Raw genomic sequence first — 23014 nt, forward strand, 5'->3', positions numbered from 1 at the left:
CAAGTCACACTCAGAATACAAAGATGAAAAGAAACACATTTATTGTATAAAGAATAAAAACCCTCTTGTCCACCTTGCTACACCTAACTAGTACTGGGTTGGCTACCAGCCACCCAGGAACTTCAAAACCTCACATAAAGAAGGACAAACAATGCACACAGGGAAAAAAATTGATGTCAAAAAACAGATTAAATGTTAAACTCCTCCTCTCAGATACATTGGTAGTGTAGTTCAGAAGCCTTCACACATTATTTAACAGGTGGTAGACACTCTACCACTAGCCCAAGGTCTCTCCCCTCCCTGGGTAGAGACAGGATGTTCTGTAAGGAACACAGTATTCCAGCCGGTCTGATGATAGCTCCATTCTGTTCCAAGGAACAGAAAGTCCTTCTAATTTTTTACGAAAACTACACACATTATATTCAGTACTATGATTATAATAAGATTCATACAGTTTTTTTTATTTTACCAGGCAAGTCAGTTAAGAACAAATTCTTAAATTTCAATGACGGCCTAGGAACAGTGCCTGTTCAGGGGCAGAACGACAGATTTGTACCTTGTCAGCTCAGGGGTTTGAACTTGCAACCTTCCAGTTACTAGTCCAAAGCTCTAACCACTAGGCTACCCTGCCGCCCCAAGTAACATAGTTCTGTTTAGTTATAGTTTTAAGCTAAATGTATACATAATTTTGTCATTATTCATCAAAATCCCTTAATATATCCACCCGATGACTAAATCTTATACATCCCATCACACCTCTATCTTTACTAGAATATTCTAGAACATCTATTTCCATTAGAAATATTTATTGTTATCCAAATACAACCTAATAGAAACCAATACGTGCATTTACACTGGCTGATGTAGGCCTACATCAGAATCACAACTCTTCTTATCAGGATTTTCGGTACCATCTTCATCAAAGAAACAGTCTAGCATCAAAACAAGATACAACCTAGAATCTCTAAACATCAAAATGGTCTCAGCAAACATAGGCTCCTCTATGTGAAGGATACAGATGAATCTACTAGGTCTGAGGCATGCATTCATCATTCCACTGGTCAGAGCTTGGAATCGTTCCGTATCTCACCATCTGTTGTGCCATTGATTTCTCCAGAGTCCTAGAAATAAGAACCTGTCACCCCGGAATCATCCGCACAAAACTAACACAGTCACACAGGTGAAGGTAGCCCACAATACATTGATCATTACATTTTTCCATTTTCCAAACATACTGTCAATCCAATTAGTCAAAGAAGTGTCCACCCCAGAGTTTTCTGCCAGCTTGTGAGCTAGGTTGGTTAAACCAGCCAGGGCCTTGGTCACTGATCCATCCAGAGTCGTGCCATCGGGGATGAAATTACAGCATTCTGCTCAGATTCTCATACACCCCCCCACCCTTTTCTGCCAGTAACATATCCAAGGCTATTCTATTCTGCCAAGCCATCAGGCTGGTCGCTTTAGTCTGCTCTGCCAATCCTTTTATTGCATCTCTGATATAATTGATGAAGCGCTGTTGATTATAATAAATATAATTGATCCAGTCCACATTCTTATTGAGAGTGGACCACCAGAAAATACTTGACTCTAATCCTGCTAAGATCTGATTTCTTGCTTTGAACTCGTCTGGCACCCCCCTGGAACACCAATGCTATCAATGTAAACTCTATTGTCAAAAGATCCTGACTGAGCACTCCTTCTCACTCTTCTACCTGACCCTAGGGTAAGGGTAAAGAGCATGCCTAACTGCACTAGTGCACAACTACCGGTCCAATTGGTAGGCAGGTTAGGTCACAGCTTCATACCTCCACACTCTAAGCCTTTTCATGTGCCAGTCAGGTCCCTCATTGTCTTGTCGGTAAAGATTATCTTTCCAATGGCAAGTTCTATGTTCTTACTTCCCTTATGTCCCATCCGTGTGTGGTGTAGCGAGCCATGCAATAATAATATCCTCCTGTAACTGTGAAAGGGGGAAGTCTGGATGTAATCGGCACCTGGGGACACAGATATCACAGATCAATGCAACTGTCATTGTTCAGCTCCCTGCCCTCTTGAACAGCTTTACCATACAGGCCATTCCCCTGGGTGTATCAATTCCATCAAATGGAAAGGGAATGGTTATGAACTCGCAGGTATACCATTCATCTTTCACTACTGATCTGGCTTTATACTGAATCCATTCTAACCATAGGTTAGACTCCCCATAACCAGTTTCCACCTCAAATACTTCCTTAAGATCTTTCATCTGCACTATCCTCACCGGCCCTTGGCTCTGGACAACTCCACAGTCAGTATCTGCTTTGTCAGTGGCTCTGCTTGTATTCTGGCTGACTATAGAGCTATCATCTGCCCTAACTTCTTCTTCCCGGAATGGCACTAGGTTATCAACTGAAACCCTTACTTTCACTACACTCCATCTTCTTCCATAGTGGGTATGTGGATTTATGTTGCCCTCTCTCTCGGTGTGAGCTATAACCTGTGTCCACAAACTACATGGGGACCTGCACAGATATCTTCCATAATGGCTCATAGTCCTAGACTGCCAAGGAGTCAGAGACCCCATTTGGTCTACATAGAACTCCACTGAGACATCCTTTCCAATCTCACTATTCAGTTCCAGTGACCTTTTGAGATGCTATGGTAATATCAAATTCCTCTCGTCTAGCACATGAGTCAAGTTACCCTCTTTGGCCTTCTCGGGGTTCATGGTGTATCAGGAATATGGCTCCCACGATCAAACAGCTCAGGATGGCCAGCACACCTGTAAAGCCCCACCCTTTCCCGGAAAACACATCAGCAGCCAGAGGCCAGACACACCTCCACTTCTATGAACAAACACAAGGATGAAATGACGGGATTAGGGAGTCTACGTTAGAGAGATGACCCCCGGACTCTGTTAGTTCCGGTTCTCCTCTCTAACACTGTGATTGTTCGACAGTGTCAGGGTGTCCTACCCCTTTGCAGTGTGATATGACTCCAGGCAGCTCTTTCAGCTATTCTCACAGCAAAGGCTGTCACCAGGAGTCCTTGGTATGGCCCCTCCCAATGCGGCTGCTTCCCGTCTATTCTTCTCAGGGACTGGATTGAGAGAATCACCTTCTCCTGTAATTCACCTGTAGTGCATAAAATATTGGACATTTGGTTTGGTTAACAAACAGTTTCTCATTTGTTCTATCTGATTATATCTTTAACTTCTATGCCTATTTGTTAGCTAGAATTGTTTATTTTATTTTTTATTTTAATATCCAATAGGCCCCATCCTATCCTAGACCACAATTTACCCATCCCCCCTTTGATACCTGGCTCTGCCCAGGTAACAACCTTGCCTACTCTAAACAATGACTTAGGTAAGATTAGTAAATTATCCTTATGTTCTGACATTTAAACAGTAACCCTTTTCTCTCCTTTCTTCTTTCACAGACACTAGTCAATGCTACTATTTCGGTGTACTCCTATTTTGCTCATTTCCTGACCCCCCTTCTCCTTTCGGCTCTCAAATCTTCAAGGTCTCAGCAGTGCGGGGAGGGCTCCTCTGTCTACCTTTTCCCCTATCTGTCTGTAACAACTATGTGTTGTTTCCAAATAACAGACAGGACAGAGGAGTTAGCTAGCTAAAGTGCCATGAGAACGGACAGAGGATTTAGCGAGCTAAAGTGCCATGACAACAGACAGGACAGAGGAGTTAGCTAGCTAAAGTTCCATGACAACAGACAGAGGAGTTAGCTAGCTAAAGTGCCATGACAACAGACAGGACAGAGGAGTTAGCTAGCTAAAGTTCCATGACAACAGACAGAGGAGTTAGCTAGCTAAAGTGCCATGACAACAGACAGGACAGAGGAGTTAGCTAGCTAAAGTGCCATGACAACAGACAGGACAGAGGAGTTAGCTAGCTAAAGTGCCATAACAACGGACAGGACAGAGGAGTTAGCTAATGTTAGGGTTGCGTCAATCGAATCTGGCATCAGGACAGAAGGTGACTCGGAGACACCGAGAATCTTCTATGTCTTTATTATTAGTCAAGCAATAAATGGTAAATGCAATTTTCATATATACGGGTTCACTGTAACACCACACAGGACAGTACAGAGAACTAACTAGTTCCTGACAAAGTTCTTCTAATGTACTCTGATATAAGTAGTTCCCGCTTCTGAGCTGGCCTATCAGAGTAGAGGCTGAGCGTGGTTTAGACTCACTCAGCCTATCGTTGGCGCACAGGCTGGTCCCAGCCCCCAGGCGCTCCCGTTAGCAGGTGTAGTTGTTGCTGGGCAGAATATCTTATGAGCCCACACCTCTTTTTCAGACAGAGGAGTTAGCTAGCTAACGTGCCATGACAACAGACAGGACAGAGGAGTTAGCTAGCTAAAGTGCCATGACAACAGACAGGACAGAGGAGTTAGCTAGCTAAAGTGCCATGACAACGGACAGAGGAGTTAGCTAGCTAAAGTGCCATGACAACAGACAGAGGAGTTAGCTAGCTAAAGTGCCATGACAACAGACAGGACAGAGGAGGTAGCTAGCTAACGTGCAAACAAATCGGTCTACTAGGCTTTGTGTCAGCGCTATGTGACTGAAATAAAGTAATATTGCACACTACCAAAATGTAATACAAGTTATTTATGTTTTGTGCTTTAGTAAAACCAAAAGTATCTTTTCATGTTGTCATACTGTGGTTTCAACGCCTAGGTTAAATCTCCATCTAATTGCTGTATTATATCTAATGTTTATGATTTAGGAGTGGTAGGACCTATGAAAGAAATAAGGAAGTACATTTGATATCAGAGATGTAATTTCATTTCCAGTAAAAAACATAATGGCATAGACACTATCTTTACACTGAAAGCTCTATGCTATTTAAATGAGCTCTAATCTTTATGTTCTGTGTGAGAAAAAAAAAAAAAAATACTTTGACCAACAATTCTATTTTTAATTGGTCAAAATTGGTACACCCAACATTCACCGATTCTCAGCTCTCCAATCCTCTTTGTGTCATCCAAAAGACAAAAAAACCTACTCCTGGAGACATTTAAAAAATCACTGTTCAAATTGAGTGCAACCGATCGTCCGTCCTTCATTATTACGAAATAAAAAACAAATAAACACCCTTTTGATTCATGAGTGTAAGGAATGTCAAGATGAGTTGATGGGAGGCAATTACTTCACCTAAGCGTTGTTTTACAGTGTTGCTCAGATGAGGATAGATAGAAATAGAGTGTCTTTAGGGTCTAGCTCTCTACAACGTAGCCTTCGTTGGCATAAGGATTCGGATCGTTGTGGAGACGATCTTCAGAGTGTCTTCCTGACATGCAGCAGATGAGTCTGTAGATGGCCACCAGAGGTATGAAGATAACTGGTACTGAAGACAGCAGGACACAGATGGCAAACACCCAGTCTGGATACGGCAGAACCTCTGTGTCGGGGAAGTTCACCTGCACAGACAGAATTAGAATCAGAAAATGTAATTGCTTTGCAACAAATGACATGTCACAGGGAAATCGCAAATGACACCTATTCCCTGTAGGCTGTAGTGTACTGCTTATTAGGTGAGTACTATGTAGTCATCTAACTGTGGCTGTCTCTCAAATGAAACCCTATTCCCGCTTACTACTATGAACAATTATCACGCACTACTATTGAGCCTCTTAAATTACACCTACAGCCTAGCTGATCTGAGCAGAATACTTAAAATGCTCCACACTAATACCTCATACATGTTCCTGATAGATATTCACAAAATTCCCAGAAATCCCTGTTGGAAGAATCAGGAGGGAATAAGCAGGGAATCCGGAATCCTTCAACTAGGATTTCTTGAAAACTTGGGAAAGTTACAGAATTTTTTGCACTCTTGGTCTTACATAGTCAGGATTCCATGCTGGGTAGGTGGGATGTGTCTGGGCCTGGACGGCAATGTATGCCACCAACACCACGAACAGCATCAGAGGGCTGATGACCAACCAGCAAACCTTCCAGAAGATGTTGGGTCTATGTCCTGTCATAAACTCCAAGTCATCACTGAACCTACGGAGACAGAAACGTGTCAGAAGAGGCTTTAAAAATAACACTGCATTAACAGACAGAAGAGAGGAGAAGAGATGGAAGAGAATCCGATGAAAAAGTAGACAGGCATCTGTCTCGCCATATGTCTGTTGTTGGTCTATTATTAACCTCTTGGATATCGGGCTGAATTTGGAGGAAGTGCGTGCCCATAGTAAACATAAATTTTTTTGGTCAAAAATTTATAATATATGCATATAATAATAATTATTGAATAGAAAACACTCTAAAGTTTCTAAAACCGTTAAAATTATGTCTGTATGTAAAGCAGAACTCTCAGGGCAGCCTTTCTCCCAAAGACCCTCTAGGCAACAGAAAAGTTGGGACAACTTTGACGTCATCGCCCCCACCCTTCCCAACCAGCTACGGATCCAGGAACAGTTTCTATGTGTTCAGCGCCATGTCTGCTTTCAAATGATGCATTCATTGTGAGAATCTCGCGCGCCCTCGTCGTTTGGCGGGCTAAAACGTTCGGGTCACGCCAGGGCAGAACAAGGGCAGAACGACAGATTTGGGGATTTGAACTTGCAACCTTTCGGTTACTAGCCCAACACTCTAACCACAAGGCTATTTTAATCCTGGGTCATCTGCAAGTCCTTGATCCCGGGATATCTGCAGGTCCTTGATCCCAGGACATCTGCAAGTCCTTGATACAGGGCCACCTGCAAGTCCTTGATCCCGGGGATCAAGGACTTGCAGGTGACCCTGGATCAAGGACCTGCAGATTACCCTTGATCAAGGCCTTGCAGAAGTCCTGGGATCAAGGACTCGCAGGTGACCCTGGATCAAGGACTCGCAGATGTCCTGGGATCAAGGACTTGCAGATGTCCCAGGATCAAGGACTTGCATATGTCTCAGGATCAAAGACTTGCAGGTGACCCAGGATCAAGGACTTGCAGATGATCCAGGGTTAATACCCAATCGGTCACAAGTGGATTGTGTCGGGAATCATGCATTTGCTCAAGTGGAAAATGCTTAACCCAAAGATAAGGTGAACTGCTATATTTAAAGGTTTTAACAACAGACATATGGGGAGACAGACATGTTCCTCTGAGAGGATCCTAGCAATCTGCCCCATTCTAAAGAAAATACACTGAGGCACAGATGTCAATTCAAAGTCTATACCACATTGGTTCATAGTCATTCAACCAGTGTGTGTGCCCAGTTGGAAGACGCTCATTACAGTTCACACCAGGACAACTATAGTATTATGAGGCTCTACCGTCCTATTCCGTAGATGTATGCCACAGCGATGATCTCAAAGAAGGCGATGATGAGGAGAGGTACAGAGCCCACGTAACTGTTAAAGATCTCCAACCAGTAGTTCCCCGAACCCATAGTGAATATCAGAGCCACCAGGAACAACACGAGGCAGATCAACGCTGCAGAGAGAAAAAGCAAACGAGGGGGGGAAAGAAAGAGAAAGTGGGAAGAGAAGGAGAAAACCACTATGGTGTTAAGATCATACACATCATACACATACACATTGGCAAGGGGTAAACCAGGACTGCAGTCTGTCCTACATTATTCAATATCGAAACATTCAAAAATCTGATCATTTCCTTTTTGGCTTTTACCTGTGAAGAGCTCATTGGGCATCCACTTGGGCACCAGTTTGAGGTCATGAAGGGGCGTGAGGACGCCCTCCAGATTACCAAACATGGAGGACAGACCCAGGCTGAACAGCATGATGAAGAAGAGCACAGCCCACACCTGGTCAATCAGACAGGAATCACATCAACAACAGCCCACACCCCTGGTCGAACAAACAGGAATCACATCAACAACAGCCCACACCCCTGGTCAAACAAACAGGAATCACATCAACAACAGCCCACACCCCTGGTCAAACAAACAGGAATCACATCAACAACAGTCCACACCCCTGGTCAATCAGACAGGATTCACAACAACACAGTCCACACCTGGTCAATCAGACAGGATTCACAACAACACAGTCCACACCTGGTCAATCAGACAGGATTCACAACAACACAGTCCACACCTGGTCAATCAGACAGGATTCACAACAACACAGTCCACACCTGGTCAATCAGACAGGATTCACAACAACACAGTCCACACCTGGTCAATCAGACAGGATTCACAACAACACAGTCCACACCTGGTCAATCAGACAGGATTCACAACAACACAGTCCACACCTGGTCAATCAGACAGGATTCACAACAACACAGTCCACACCTGGTCAATCAGACAGGATTCACAACAACACAGTCCACACCTGGTCAATCAGACAGGATTCACAACAACACAGTCCACACCTGGTCAATCAGACAGGATTCACAACAACACAGTCCACACCTGGTCAATCAGACAGGATTCACAACAACACAGTCCACACCTGGTCAATCAGACAGGATTCACAACAACACAGTCCACACCTGGTCAATCAGACAGGATTCACAACAACACAGTCCACACCTGGTCAATCAGACAGGATTCACAACAACACAGTCCACACCTGGTCAATCAGACAGGATTCACATCAACACAGTCCACACCTGGTCAATCAGACAGGATTCACAACAACACAGTCCACACCTGGTCAATCAGACAGGAATCTAATCAGATCCAGATGTATTTTAACTGTAGTTAAAAAAAAAGAGCCAATAAAAACACTTCAAAAACAGTCAGGCCATACCTGAGAGCCAGGCATCGATATCACCGCTTCTGTGAACACGATGAATGCTAACCCAGTACCAGACGCACTCTGTAGGGAGGATGGAGAGAGATGGAAACAAGACAACCAATTAGCTTCTTTTATGCAGCGATGGTAGGTTGAATAACAAGAAAACTTGATTCAACCTACGTTTGTCCTGAGGTCGTTTTTTTTTTTTGTTGCCCTGAGGTAGTTAAACTCCTGAGTATAGTACCTGATCCAAGAAGGTTTGCAGGTCGCATGTCTTCAGTTTGAGATCGGATACTCTAGATGGATGTGTCCCATTTAAAGAGTCAAACCACTGCTCGTAGTTTTCAACCGTTATGTTCATGTCGCTAATATCAAACTCATTGGTCAGTGCTAAGATGTTACTGTAAGTTACAAGAGAAACATATTGGTAATTTGCTTTGGTTGAGTTTGCATCTGTTTTTCCAGAGGATATCAAACACACAAGGTAGAATATAAAGGTTTAACAACTTGACTGCAAACTAATTTCATGATTTAGCAAATGTTGCCAAATAAACGTCAATTTTATCACACCTACCCATTCAGACAGGTGACATAGTTTGTGTGGGCTTTGAATCCCAGGATGGCAAAGATGGGGATGGAGGCATAGATAGATGTAGCACTGTTTATAACCCCCACTAAAACAGCATCCCTTTCACAGTTATTCCTTACCAAACACACAGACAACAAAAAAAAGAGTGAAGTGAATGCAAATTATTGGTCAATGGTGAAACAGCAAGGGAGGCTTGTCAAGGGAGGTGAACGATGTGGCAAATTAAAAGCCTTGGGGGACGACTGACATGCTGGACCCATAAAGGTTGATGTTACTAATAATGATTGACTACTGAGCTCACTTCTGGCTGTTGTAACTGGAGAATGAGATGAGTCCACCAAAGGCCACTGACAGAGAGAAGAAGATCTGAGTGGCAGCATCCAGCCATACCTGGGGGTTCTTCAGGATCTCCCACTGATGAGACACACAGACAGACATTATTACAAATGAGGTGGATTGTCAAGACAAGTCACTTTCCCTCTGTCTCCCTCGCTCTCTCTGACAGACAGACAGACAGACAGAGGTCTTACGTCAGGTGTGAACAGGTAGATCAGACCTTCAGATGATCCAGGAAGGGTCAGGGCTCTCACCAGAAAGATGGTTAGAACCAGGTAGGGGAACGTTGCTGTGAAGTACACAGCCTGTAGTACGACAAGAAATTAAAGTTTTGAGCTGCTTGCACACTGCAACAAAAAACTTCAACAAGTATCATAATTCCAAAGTTGGCTAATGTAATTCTAATGTTTTAAAAGCCAGTCTGCAGAAAACAAATTGTCATTCATAACCTAATAATAATAATAACTAATAATAATTAATAATATTTAATTTTTTTGTCCTCTAAAATACTTGCACAGTTCCAAGTACCACTTCTCTCCCCGGTCCTAGCTTTTCCCCCCCAGAGGTAAAATGTCTGCATCTCACCCCGGTCCTAGCTTTTCCCCCCCAGAGGTAAAATGTCTGCATCTCACCTTGCCGATGGTCTTGATCCCCCTGACAAAACAGATGTAAACGATAGACCAGGCGGTAGCTAAGCTGACCACCAACCACCACTGTAGAGAGCCACTGGTCTCCATGTTAGGAGTGATGTTCAGGGTCTGACGGTACCAGAAGTAGTTGACCGGCGTGCTTTCTACACACTCCTCCACGTACCCTGGTTCAAATTATCATTGAAAGGAATGGAGTAAGAATAGTCGGAAGAGTTGAAGTCGGAAGTTTACATAAACCTTAGCCAAATACATTTAAACTCACTGTTCAACAATTCCTGACATTTAATCCAAATACAAGTACAAAGTCCCTGTCTTAAGCCAGTTAGGATCAAAGCTTTACTTTAAGAATGTGAAATGTCAGAATAATAGTAGAGAGAATGATTTATTTCAGCTTTTATTTATTTCATCACATACCCAGTGGGTCAGAAGTTTACATACCCTCAATTAGTATTTGGTAGCATTGCCTTTAAATTGTTTATCTTGGGTCAAACGTTTCGGGTAGCCTTCCACAAGCTTCCCACAAAAAGTTGGGTGAATTTTTGGCCCATTCCTCTTGACAGAGCTGGTGTAACTGAGTCAGGTTTGTAGGCCTCTTTGCTCGCACACACTTTTTGAGTTCTGCCCACAAGTTTTCTCTAGGATTGAGGTCAGGGCTTTGTGATGGCCACTCCAATACCTTGACTTTGTTGTCCTTCAGCCATTTTGCCACAACTTTGGAAATATGCTAAGGGTCATTGTCCATTTGGAAGACCCATTTGCGACCAAAATGTAACTTGGGAGCAATTTCCAAACACCTGAAGGTACCACGTTCATCTGTACAAACAATAGTACGCAAGTATAAACACCATGGGATCAAGCAGCCGTCATACCGCTCAGGAAGAAGACGTGTTCTGTCTCTTAGAGATGAGCGTACTTTGGTGCGAAAAGTGCAAATCAATGATGTCTTGAGATGTTGCTTCAATATATCCATATAATTTTCATTCGTCATGCATTCTATTTTTTGAAACGCACCAGTCCCTTCTGCAGCAAAGCACCCCCACAACATGATGCTGCCACCCCCATGCTTCACGGTTGGGATGGTGTTCTTTGGCGTGCAAGCCTCCCCCCTTTTCCTCCAAACATAACAATGCTCATTATGGTCAAACAGTTGTACTTTTGTTTCATCAGACCAGAGGACATTTCTCCAAAAAGTACGATCTTTGTGTCCCTATGTGCAGTTGCAAACTGTAGTCTGTCTTTTTTTTGGCGGTTTTGGAGCGGTATCTTCTTCCTTGCTGAGCGCCCTTTCAGGTTATGTCGATATAGGGCTCGTTTTACTGTGGATATAGATACTGTTGTTTGCTGTTGTTCTGGGATTGATTTGCACTTTTCGCACCAAAGTACGCTCATCTCTAAGAGACAGAACACGTCTTCTTCCTGAGCGGTATGACGGCTGCTTGATCCCATGGTGTTTATACTTGCGTACTATTGTTTGTACAGATGAACGTGGTACCTTCAGGTGTTTGGAAATTGCTCCCAAGTATGAACCAGACTTGTGGAGGTCTACGAATGGTTTTCTGAGGTCTTGGCTGATTTCTTTAGATTTTCCCATGAATCAAGCAAAGAGGCACTGAGTTTGAAGGTAGGCCTTGAAATACATCCACAGCTACACCTCCAAAGGACTCAAATTATGTCAATCAGCCTATCAGAAGCTTCTAAAGCCATGACATAATTTTCTGGAATTTTCCAAGCTGTTTAAAGGCACAGTCCACTTAATGTATGTAAACTTCTGACCCACTGGAATTGTGATCTGTAAACGAGTGTAAATAAAATTGCGTAATGTGTAATGCACAAAGTAGATGTCCTAACCGACTTGCCAAAACTAAAGTTTGTTAACAAGAAATATGTGGAGTGGTTGAAAAACTAGTTTTCATGACTCCAACCTAAGTGTACATAAACTTCCGACATCAACTGTAGCGCTTTTCTACCAGTTGATGTTCTCAAAGCGCTTCATACCTGTGTTGTTGTGGTTGAGGGGACATTGGCTCCAGGGCAGGGGTTCCTGGAAGGAGTTGAAGAGGTACCAGAGGACCCAGGCCACGATAGTGTTGTAGAACAGACTCACACAGAAGGACACCAGCATTGAGGCTACACCTGATGGACATGGGATAGTAGTTCAGAAACACCAAACAGCAGCTAGTCGAGGATGTTTCCTATCTGGGTGTTAGTTTTGGCCACCCACCTACTCCCGAGAAGAAAAAAAACCTGCACTTTTAATTTATTGACTCCAATGAAATAATTGATTTAACCAACGTTTCAACAGCTAAGCTGTCTTCAGCAGGGTTTCATCACCTACCTACTCCTCCCAGGTAGGGTGATATGGAGTTCCAGACTCCGATGCTGCCCATGCGGAGCCTCTGTCCTATAGCCAGTTCCAAGTAGAGCAGAGGCAGACCCTGAAACACCAGGGCTATCAGGTAGGGGATCAGAAACGCACCTTGAGAGAGGAGAAATGGGACACCGGACAAACAAAGGTTAACGTGGAATCAGTTCAGAGTCGAACGATGTTGTCCCTAGGCTTTTTAAGTGTCCATATCGTAAACTACAGTACTTTTCACCATTTCCCATAGGGAATAGGGTGCCGTTTGGAAAGGAGCCTTTGATCTTGTGATCATGGTAACACTTTCCTAAATATATGCTTGGTTTGTAAATGTTCACCTAACTGTCATCAACATTTCAACTAACTAGCCATGCCTAATCCTTAACCCTAATCCTAACCCTAAACTTAACCCTATGTTTGGAATTCATGGGAATTCAGGGAGAGTTTCCAAGTGCCTGCTACGACAACTCTGGCCCGTAACAAGGTCACCGGCCGCCCCAAGTTTAAATAGAGCTTTAGTAGCATTCCTGGGATTGGATTTTGACTATTTGAGACCTAATTAAGAGCACCAGTGTCACCAGGGAAATATTTGATTCTGGAGCCCTGATTTACAAACCGGACCCAGATCCAATACAATTTAAGATATGCAGTTCAATTGGTCACAGGTAGAAGTACTGTTGGGCAGTGGTTCCCATCCTTTTTTTGGTATAAAAAAATTATGGTGGGCACCTATTATTTATTTAGTGGTAATGACCTACATCTCATCTGATCCGTGCTGCAAATAAAGTTCGTTTTTTTGTGACAAACATTCTGTATAGATTAAATAGGGTTTATTTGCACTATTTTCCTAGTCGTTTACTCATGATGATAATTTGTGTGTACCACTTTAAGAGTGTCCCGCGAATCCACTAAAATATGTCTTTTATTTGATTTATTTTCACGGTTTTGGGCTAGAGACAAGCGTTTTTCTGCATAGTAAACGTGCAACCACGGACACACCAAACCATGTTCCGTTTGTTTCTATGGCAGAAGCTGTGGTACAGTTCAGTCTAACCAGACTCAGTGGTGCTAATGGTTGTGGTTCTCACAGGCGAGATTAAACATACAAATGTAACAACCGGAGCGCACCGACGTGGATTCTGATGTCATCGCTGCTGTCGGACACAGTGCTGTACAAAGTGTCTGCAAAGTGTCATAGTTGCTATTAGTGCCCACTGCAGCGTATACTTCACAGAACCACACCAGATATACTTTAAAATAGAAACAGAACTATAAAAAAGAAAATTAAAATGGACATACCCTAAAAGTGTATGGAGTTAAAATGTTATATAAATGACGTTAAAATCAAGGAAACACAAACAGAAAATGGTATTATATTATAATATTAATATTAAATAAAGGTAATATGTTTAATGGAGCTACATTTGTTTAAATTTATTGTTAATTTGGAGTTAGAATGTTCATGTTAAATAAGGATATTGTTAATTTGGAGTTAGAATGTTCATGTTAAATAAGGATATTGTTAATTTGGAGTTAGAATGTTCATGTTAAATAAGGATATTGTTAATTTGGAGTTAGAATGTTCATGTTAAATATATATATATTGTTAAATGGAGTTAGAATGTTCATGTTAAATATATATATATTGTTAAATGGAGTTAGAATGTTCATGTTAAATATATATATATTGTTAAATGGAGTTAGAATGTTCATGTTAAATATATATATATTGTTAAATGGAGTTAGAATGTTCATGTTAAATATATATATATTGTTAAATGGAGTTAGAATGTTCATGTTAAATAAGGATATTGTTAATTTGGAGTTAGAATGTTCATGTTAAATAAGGATATTGTTAATTTGGAGTTAGAATGTTCATGTTAAATATATATATATTGTTAAATGGAGTTTCAATTTGAGCTTGAATAATGGTGTTTAAACAACGGAATTTAGTTCATTAAATAAATTGAGTTAAAATGTTAAAATTATAGAATTTCACCGAAACATAACAACCACTCAGGTCTCCAGAGGACTTCTTTAACATGAACGAAGTTGTAGGGGAAAAACAAAAGAAATGAAAAGCAGTGTAAAAGCATCTATACCCCCTCCGTAAATCTGGCAGAGGTAGGGGAAGCGCCACACGTTGCCCAGCCCCACTGCGAAGCCAATGCAGGTCAGCAGGTACTCTGCCTTGTTGTTCCACTTGGGTCTCTCCTCTCCCTCCTTGTTGTCCTCCATACCTTCCTCTGGCATGCTCAGATCTCAACGGTAGTTTTTAGCTCAGTAGTAGATCAACCTCTGATTTTCAGTTTAGTCCAGTGTGTTCTAGCACTCTGAACCAACGCTTATTCTGTAGAGGGAACACAGATATTCTGTTGTCCACTTGAATTCACTGGTTGTGTGTTTGTATCTTTACTCCAGTGTCTGATCTGTAATCCACTCTCAGGTTTGATGCTGCTTCAGTGTGGCTCTTTAATGTGGTCATCTGAATCGCTTCTCTGTCTCATTGCAGGTTGCTGTGAAGGTCCTTCAATGATATCCTATCCTACACTATCCAGTGCTATGATCTTCTCCTTGATTTACCTCAGAGGATTGACTTATCTGTCTGTCTGATGCTTCCCTCAGATGTAAGAGCCAGTATCAGGGATGTCACATTTGTATATATTTGGGGGAGGGAGCAAAGCCAGCTAGTCACCAGGAAGAGAGTGTGAGAGTGATTTGGCATCATCATTTAATGTTCTTTATTGTTTGCTTAGAATCAGATTGTAGAAAGCTTCTGTCTAATGGATAACCGGATGATGGTTCCACCCCCACTGGTCGATCCCTCGAGGTAACTAACCACCGTCCCAACCTCTTTAACCTCTCTACCAGTCAATAAAAAAACTGAACCGTCAGAGATGGGGTCATGAGTACACAGGCTGTAAACAATTTAGAAACCATAATATGTTTTTTTTTTTATGGAATCTTGCATCAGTTTCAGATGGGAACAGAGACAGAGGCAAAGTTCAGAGGTCGTGGAAAAACACAGAAGATTGTGAAGAGAGATACGAGGCCGAGATTGTATCACTTCTTAGGGTTCGTCGCCCCCTTAGACCCCAATATTTATGGAAGCAATAGCTGAACATCATTCAGTTTGCAAAATGATAGTTCAAGTTTAGACTTATCTCAGTTTCTATTGATAATACATTGATAGTGGAGCTTTTCATTTGACAGACAATAACATCAAAATGCTTTGGATAGTTCTTTAGAAGAAATACAGAATGTATCCCAGTATTTTATACAAAGTTATTCATGTATGTTTTGCGCGTTTCCTGTTGATGACGTTTTACCTTACATATATACCTCCTTGAGAATGTTAATGATTTAGGAGTGAGAGTGGTAGTTCCTTAGTAAAGGAATGTTAATAATTTAGAAGTGGTTGTTCCTGAAAGAAACAAGGAAGTAATAGCTGACAATATTCTCTCATGTCTTTTTTCTGTGATAAAAGACACAAAATAACACACTATACGAAGATATAGTAATGACTCAGGCCATTGTTATTGTACGGAGAGGTTGGTCAACCCAATATTCACTGGTCCTCAGCTCTTATTTAAACAGGTTGGTCAACCCAATATTCACTGGTCCTCAGCTCTAATTTAAGGGCTTGAGGATAAGTTCATTAGAGTTACCTGCACCTCAGATTGCAGCCCAAATAAATGCTTCACAGATTTCAAATAACAGACACATCTCAACATCAACTGTTCAGAGGAGACTGCGTAAATCAGGCCTTCATGGTCGAATTGCTGCAAAGAAACCACTACTAAAGGACACCAATAATAAGAAGAGACTTGCTTGGGCCAAGAAACACTAGCAATGGACATTAGACCGGTGGAAATATGTCCTGATGAGTCCAACTTTGCGATTTTTGGTTCCACCATGTCTTTGTGAGAAGCAGAGTAGGTGAATGGATGATCTCTGCATGTGTGGTTCCCACCGTGAAGCATGGAGGAGGAGGTGTGATGGTGTGGGTGTGCTTTGCTGGTGACAGTTTCTGTGATTTATTTAGAATTCAAGGGACACTTAACAAGCATGGCTACCACAGCATTCTGCAGCGATACGCCATCCCATCTGGTTAGCGCTTAGTGGGACTATCATGTGTTTTTCATCAGGACAATGACCCAACACACCTCCAGGCTGTGTATGGGCTAAATGACCAAAGAAAGTGAATGAGTGCTGAATCAGATGACCTGGCCTCCACAATCACCCGACCTCAAACCAATTGAGATGGTTTGGGATGAGTTGGACTCCAGCCAACAAGTGCTCAGCATATGTGGGAACTCCTTCACAAACAACAGCATCAGACAGCTGATGACCATTCAGCAGATCCTCTGGAACAGGTGTACGTTCTTTCATGAACTCCCAGTTGTCACGGAGACAGAAACAGTTCAGAGGAGGCTTGAAAAAACAACATGTGAATGTTGTCATCCACATTCAGTCCTTAGAACCAAGGCCTAAAATAGCTGTTTTCAAGAACATGACCCGAGAACTATATCTTCAGTTGGACACTCTATGGATTGATTCCCAGCCCAGCTATCACAGGCTGTAAGTCCTGTCTAAGCTGTTGTCGCTGTACTGCAGGATTTTACCATCCTATTCGATAACATACGTAGCTTAAGAAATTAAGTTCATGAAATGGGGCGGCAGGGTAGCCTAGTGGTTATAGTGTTGGACTAGTAACCGGAAGGTTGTGAGTTCAAACCCCCGAGCTGACAAGGTACAAATCTGTCGTTCTGCCCCTGAACAGGCTGTTAACCCACTGTTCCCAGGCTGTCATTGAAAATAAGAATGTGTTCTTAACTGACTTGCCTGGTTAAATAAAGGTAAATTGTTTTGGGGGGAAATCAATAATTTGCTAGTAACAGATGAAATTCATATTCTGACAATCTCTGAAACTCACTTAAATAATACATCAAATGATACAGTGGTAGAAATACATGAAATGCCAAAGGTGGAGGTGTGGCTGTTTATTCTCAGAACCACATTCCTGTAAAGCTTAGAGACGATCTAATGATAAATACTGTTCATATGCCTCACCTAAAGTCCATTCTGGTGGGAAGCTGCTATAGACAGTCAGTATCTGGATAATGTTAAATACTGTTGAAGTTAATATGGCTCCAGGTTCATCTGCCTCACCTAAAGCCCATTCTGGTGGGAAGCTGCTATAGACCACCAACTGCTAACAGTCAGGATCTAGATAACATGTGTGAAATGTGTGTGAAATGCTTGATTTTTTACTTTTTATTTATCAGTTATTTTACCAGGTAAGTTGACTGAGAACACGTTCTCATTTACAGCAACGACCTGGGGAATAGTTACAGGGGAGAGGAGGGGGGTGAATGAGCCAATGTATGTAATATCAGAGAAGTGTATTTTCTGGGTGATTTAAATATTGACTGGCTCTCAAGCTGTGCCCACTCAAGAACAAACTTCAAACTGTAACCAGTGCCTGCAACCTGGGTCAGGTTATTAATCGACCTACCAGGGTATTTACGAACAATACAGGAATGAAATCATCAACATGTATTGATCACATCTTTACTAACTCTGCCAAAATTGGTTTGAAAGCAGTTTTGAAATCCTTTGGATGTAGTGATCACAATATAGTAGGCATATCTAGGAAAACCACAGTGTTACGTCTGCTTCCAGCTCACATTCTCAAACACATAGATCCCCTGAACGCAGCTCACTCTCCAGATCCCAATCACCTGAATTCTAATCACCTGTTCACACACCTGCATGTCATGATCACACACTATTTAGTTCAGTTCTTTGCACCCCATCACTGTGAGGTATTGTTTGTTTTTGACACATACCTATTCAGAGCGAAGTGATTTACTCCTCCTGTGTATGACCTTCTGCCTGCCCCTGGACCCAGCTACCTGGCTCCTCCTGTGTATGACCTTCTGCCTGCCCCTGGATCCAGCTACCTGCCCCTGGACCCAGCTACCTGCCTCCTCCTGTGTATGACCTACTGCCTGCCCCTGGACCCAGATACCTGCCTCCTGTGTATGACCTTCTGCCTGCCCCTGGACCCAGCTACCTGCCTCCTCCTGTGTATGACCTCCTGCCTGCCCCTGGACCCAGCTACCTGCCTCCTCCTGTGTATGACCTACTGCCTGCCCCTGGACCCAGATACCTGCCTCCTGTGTATGACCTTCTGCCTGCCCCTGGACCCAGCTACCTGCCTCCTCCTGTGTATGACCTTCTGCCTGCCCCTGGACCCAGCTACCTGCCTCCTCCTGTGTATGACCTCCTGCCTGCCCCTGGACCCAGCTACCTGCCTCCTCCTGTGTATGACCTTCTGCCTGCCCCTGGACCCAGCTACCTGCCTCCTCCTGTGTATGACCTTCTACCTGCCCCTGGACCCAGCTACCTGCCTTCTCCTGTGTATGACCTTCTGCCTGCCCCTGGACCCATCTACCTGCCTCCTGTATATGACCTTCTGCCTGACCCAGCTACCTGCCTCCTGTATATGACCTTCTGCCTGACCCAGCTACCTGCCTCCAACTGTGGTCCTTTACAAATAAACACCTGCTGCGCCCTGTGCTTGAAACCAGCTCTCTGTCTCCCCTCATGTTCATTACGCAAAGTTCCAAAGGCTGGTCCTAATATAGTGTATAAGAGGTTGTAGTGATTCCTATATTGTTGATGTAAAGAATATGTGCTGGTCTGTGGTGTGTAATGAGGAGCAAACAGATGCTGCATTTGACACATTTATGAAATTGCTTATTCCAGTTACTAATAAGCACACATTAAGAAAATGACTGTAAAACCTGTTAAATCCCAGTGGCTTGATGAGGAATTAAAAAATGGTATGGTTGAGAGGGATGAGGCAAAAGAGAAGTCATATAACTAAACGGAATAAAAAGAATATGAAACAAAGATAAATGACAAAGAATGATAGATTTTTTTTTATTTGTTGCAAAAAGGCAAACTCTGTTCCATTATTCATTGATCCAGTTGGCTCATTCATCGCCAAACCCACTGATATGGTCAGCTACTTTAATTATTTTTTTAGTGGCAAGATTAGCAAACTTAAGCATGATATGCCAACAACAAACACTGACGCTACACATCCAAGTACATCTGACCAAATTAGGAAGATCAAGCGTTGTCATTTTAAATTCTGTAAACTAAGTGTGGAAGAGGTGAAATAAATGTTGTCTATAAACAATGACAAGCCACCGGGGTCTGACGACTTGGATGGTAAATTACTGAGGATAATAGCGGACGATATTGCCACTCCTATTTGCCATTTCTTCAAGCTTACTAGAAAGTGTCTCGGGCCTGGAGGGAAGCAAAAAGTGATTCCCCTATCTAACAATAGTAAAGCCCCCTTAACTAGCTAAAATAGCTGACCAATCAGCTCCCGTTGTCCCCACTCTCCTCCCGTTGTCCCCACTCCCCTCCCGTTGACCCCACTCCCCATTCCCCTCCCGTTGTCCCCACTCCCTCCCGTTGACCCCACTCCCCTCCCGTTGACCCCACTCCCCACTCCACTCCCGTTGTCCCCACTCTCCTCCCGTTGTCCCCACTCCCCACTCCACTCCCGTTGTCCCCACTCCCCTCCTGTTGTCCCCACTCCCCTCCCGTTGTCCCCACTCTCCTCCTGTTGTACCCACTCCCCACTCCCCTCCCGTTGTCCCCAGTCCCCTCCCGTAGTCCCCACTCCCCTCCCGTTGAACCCACTCCCCATTCCCCTCTGTTGAACCCACTCCCCACACCCCTCCCGTTGAACCCACTCCCCACTCCCCTCCCGTTGAACCCACTCCCCACTCCCCTCCCGTTGAACCCACTCCCCTCCCGTTGAACCCACTCCCCTCCCGTTGTCCCCACTCCCCACTCCCCTCCCGTTGAACCCACTCCCCACTCCCCTCCCGTTGAACCCACTCCCCACTCCCCTCCCGTTGAACCCACTCCCCACTCCCCTCCCGTTGAACCCACTCCCCTCCCGTTGTCCCCACTCCCCACTCCCCTCCCGTTGAACCCACTCCCCACTCCCCTCCCGTTGAACCCACTCCCCACACCCCTCCCGTTGAACCCACTCCCCACTCCCCTCCCGTTGAACCCACTCCCCACTCCCCTCCCGTTGAACCCACTCCCCACACCCCTCCCGTTGAACCCACTCCCCACTACCCTCCCGTTGAACCCACTCCCCACTACCCTCCCGTTGAACCCACTCCCCACTACCCTCCCGTTGAACCCACTCCCCACTACCCTCCCGTTGAACCCACTCCCCACTACCCTCCCGTTGAACCCACTCCCCACTACCCTCCCGTTGAACCCACTCCCCACTACCCTCCCGTTGAACCCACTCCCCACTCCCCTCCCGTTGAACCCACTCCCCACTACCCTCCCGTTGAACCCACTCCCCACTACCCTCCCGTTGAACCCACTCCCCACTACACCCTCCCGTTGAACCCACTCCCCACACCCCTCCCGTTGAACCCACTCCCCACTACCCTCCCGTTGAACCCACTCCCCACTCCCCTCCCGTTGAACCCACTCCCCACTACCCTCCCGTTGAACCCATTCCCCTCCCGTTGAACCCACTCCCCACTCCCCTCCCGTTGAACCCACTCCCCACTCCCCTCCCATTGAACCCACTCCCCACTACCCTCCCGTTGAACCCACTCCCCTCCCGTTGAACCCACTCCCCACTAAGCTCCCGTTGAACCCACTCCCCTCCGTTGAACCCACTCCCCACTACCCTCCCGTGAACCCACTCCCCCACTCCCTCCTGTTGAACCCACTCCCCTCCCGTTGAACCCACTCCCCACTCCCCACTACCCTCCCGTTGAATCCACTCCCCACTCCCCTCCCGTTGAACCCACTCCCCTCCCGTTGAACCCACTCCCCACACCCCTCCCGTTGAACCCACTCCCCACTCCCCTCCCGTTGAACCCACTCCCCACTACCCTCCCGTTGAACCCACTCCCCACTCCCCTCCCGTTGAACCCACTCCCCACTACCCTCCCGTTGAACCCACTCCCCACTCCCCTCCCGTTGAACCCACTCCCCTCCCGTTGAACCCACTCCCCACTACCCTCCCGTTGAACCCACTCCCCACTCCCCTCCCGTTGAACCCACTCCCCTCCCGTTGAACCCACTCCCCACTCCCCTCCCGTTGAACCCACTCCCCATTACCCTCCCGTTGAACCCACTCCCCCACTCCCCTCCCGTTGAACCCACTCCCCACTCCCCTCCCGTTGAACCCACTCCCCACTCCCCTCCCGTTGAACCCACTCCCCACACCCCTCCCGTTGAACCCACTCCCCACTCCCCTCCCGTTGAACCCACTCCCCACTACCCTCCCGTTGAACCCACTCCCCACTCCCCTCCCGTTGAACCCACTCCCCTCCCGTTGAACCCACTCCCCACTACCCTCCCGTTGAACCCACTCCCCACTCCCCTCCCGTTGAACCCACTCCCCTCCTGTTGAACCCACTCCCCTCCCGTTGAACCCACTCCCCACTACCCTCCCGTTGAACCCACTCCCCACTCCCCTCCCGTTGAACCCACTCCCCACTCCCCTCCCGTTGAACCCACTCCCCACTCCCCTCCCGTTGAACCCACTCCCCACACCCCTCCCGTTGAACCCACTCCCCACTCCCCTCCCGTTGAACCCACTCCCCACTCCCCTCCCGTTGAACCCACTCCCCACTCCCCTCCCGTTGAACCCACTCCCCTCCCGTTGTCCCCACTCCCCACTCCCCTCCCGTTGAACCCACTCCCCACTCCCCTCCCGTTGAACCCACTCCCCACACCCCTCCCGTTGAACCCACTCCCCACTCCCCTCCCGTTGAACCCACTCCCCACTCCCCTCCCGTTGAACCCACTCCCCACACCCCTCCCGTTGAACCCACTCCCCACTACCCTCCCGTTGAACCCACTCCCCACTACCCTCCCGTTGAACCCACTCCCCACTACCCTCCCGTTGAACCCACTCCCCACTACCCTCCCGTTGAACCCACTCCCCACTACCCTCCCGTTGAACCCACTCCCCACTACCCTCCCGTTGAACCCACTCCCCACTACCCTCCCGTTGAACCCACTCCCCACTCCCCTCCCGTTGAACCCACTCCCCACTACCCTCCCGTTGAACCCACTCCCCACTACCCTCCCGTTGAACCCACTCCCCACTACACCCCTCCCGTTGAACCCACTCCCCACACCCCTCCCGTTGAACCCACTCCCCACTACCCTCCCGTTGAACCCACTCCCCACTCCCCTCCCGTTGAACCCACTCCCCACTACCCTCCCGTTGAACCCATTCCCCTCCCGTTGAACCCACTCCCCACTCCCCTCCCGTTGAACCCACTCCCCACTCCCCTCCC

At 45.5% G+C, this 23014-nt stretch overlaps 1 protein-coding gene across 1 annotated transcript; it reads right to left on the minus strand.

Moving 5' to 3' along the window:
• Window positions 1-3991: 3991 nt before the first annotated feature.
• LOC109888193 (sodium-dependent neutral amino acid transporter B(0)AT1-like) lies at window positions 3992-15274 on the minus strand. The gene is made up of 13 exons (XM_031789102.1): window positions 14741-15274; window positions 12615-12755; window positions 12275-12412; window positions 10262-10443; window positions 9824-9934; window positions 9595-9707; window positions 9279-9407; window positions 8949-9105; window positions 8717-8785; window positions 7629-7764; window positions 7274-7433; window positions 5853-6015; window positions 3992-5426 (listed from the first exon to the last, which is right to left on the minus strand). Exons 1-13 carry the CDS (start codon window positions 14889-14891, stop codon window positions 5223-5225), a joined length of 1854 nt encoding a protein of 617 aa, XP_031644962.1. The 5' UTR covers window positions 14892-15274; the 3' UTR covers window positions 3992-5222.
• Window positions 15275-23014: the final 7740 nt, after the last annotated feature.

This window comes from Oncorhynchus kisutch, linkage group LG14, assembly GCF_002021735.2.
Source record: "Oncorhynchus kisutch isolate 150728-3 linkage group LG14, Okis_V2, whole genome shotgun sequence".
In the NCBI taxonomy this organism is placed as follows: Eukaryota; Metazoa; Chordata; class Actinopteri; order Salmoniformes; family Salmonidae; genus Oncorhynchus; species Oncorhynchus kisutch.

Bases quoted from the DNA above. Each gene is read 5' to 3' on its own strand.
- LOC109888193 (XM_031789102.1), bottom strand. From the start codon at position 14,891: ATGCCAGAGGAAGGTATGGAGGACAACAAGGAGGGAGAGGAGAGACCC. The intron at 12,413-12,614 runs GTAGGTGATGAA...CATGTCCATCAG, and splicing joins ACCCTACCTGGGAGGAGTAG to GTGTAGCCTCAATGCTGGTG. The intron at 7,434-7,628 runs GTAAAAGCCAAA...TTCTCTCTGCAG, and splicing joins GCCCAATGAGCTCTTCACAG to CGTTGATCTGCCTCGTGTTG.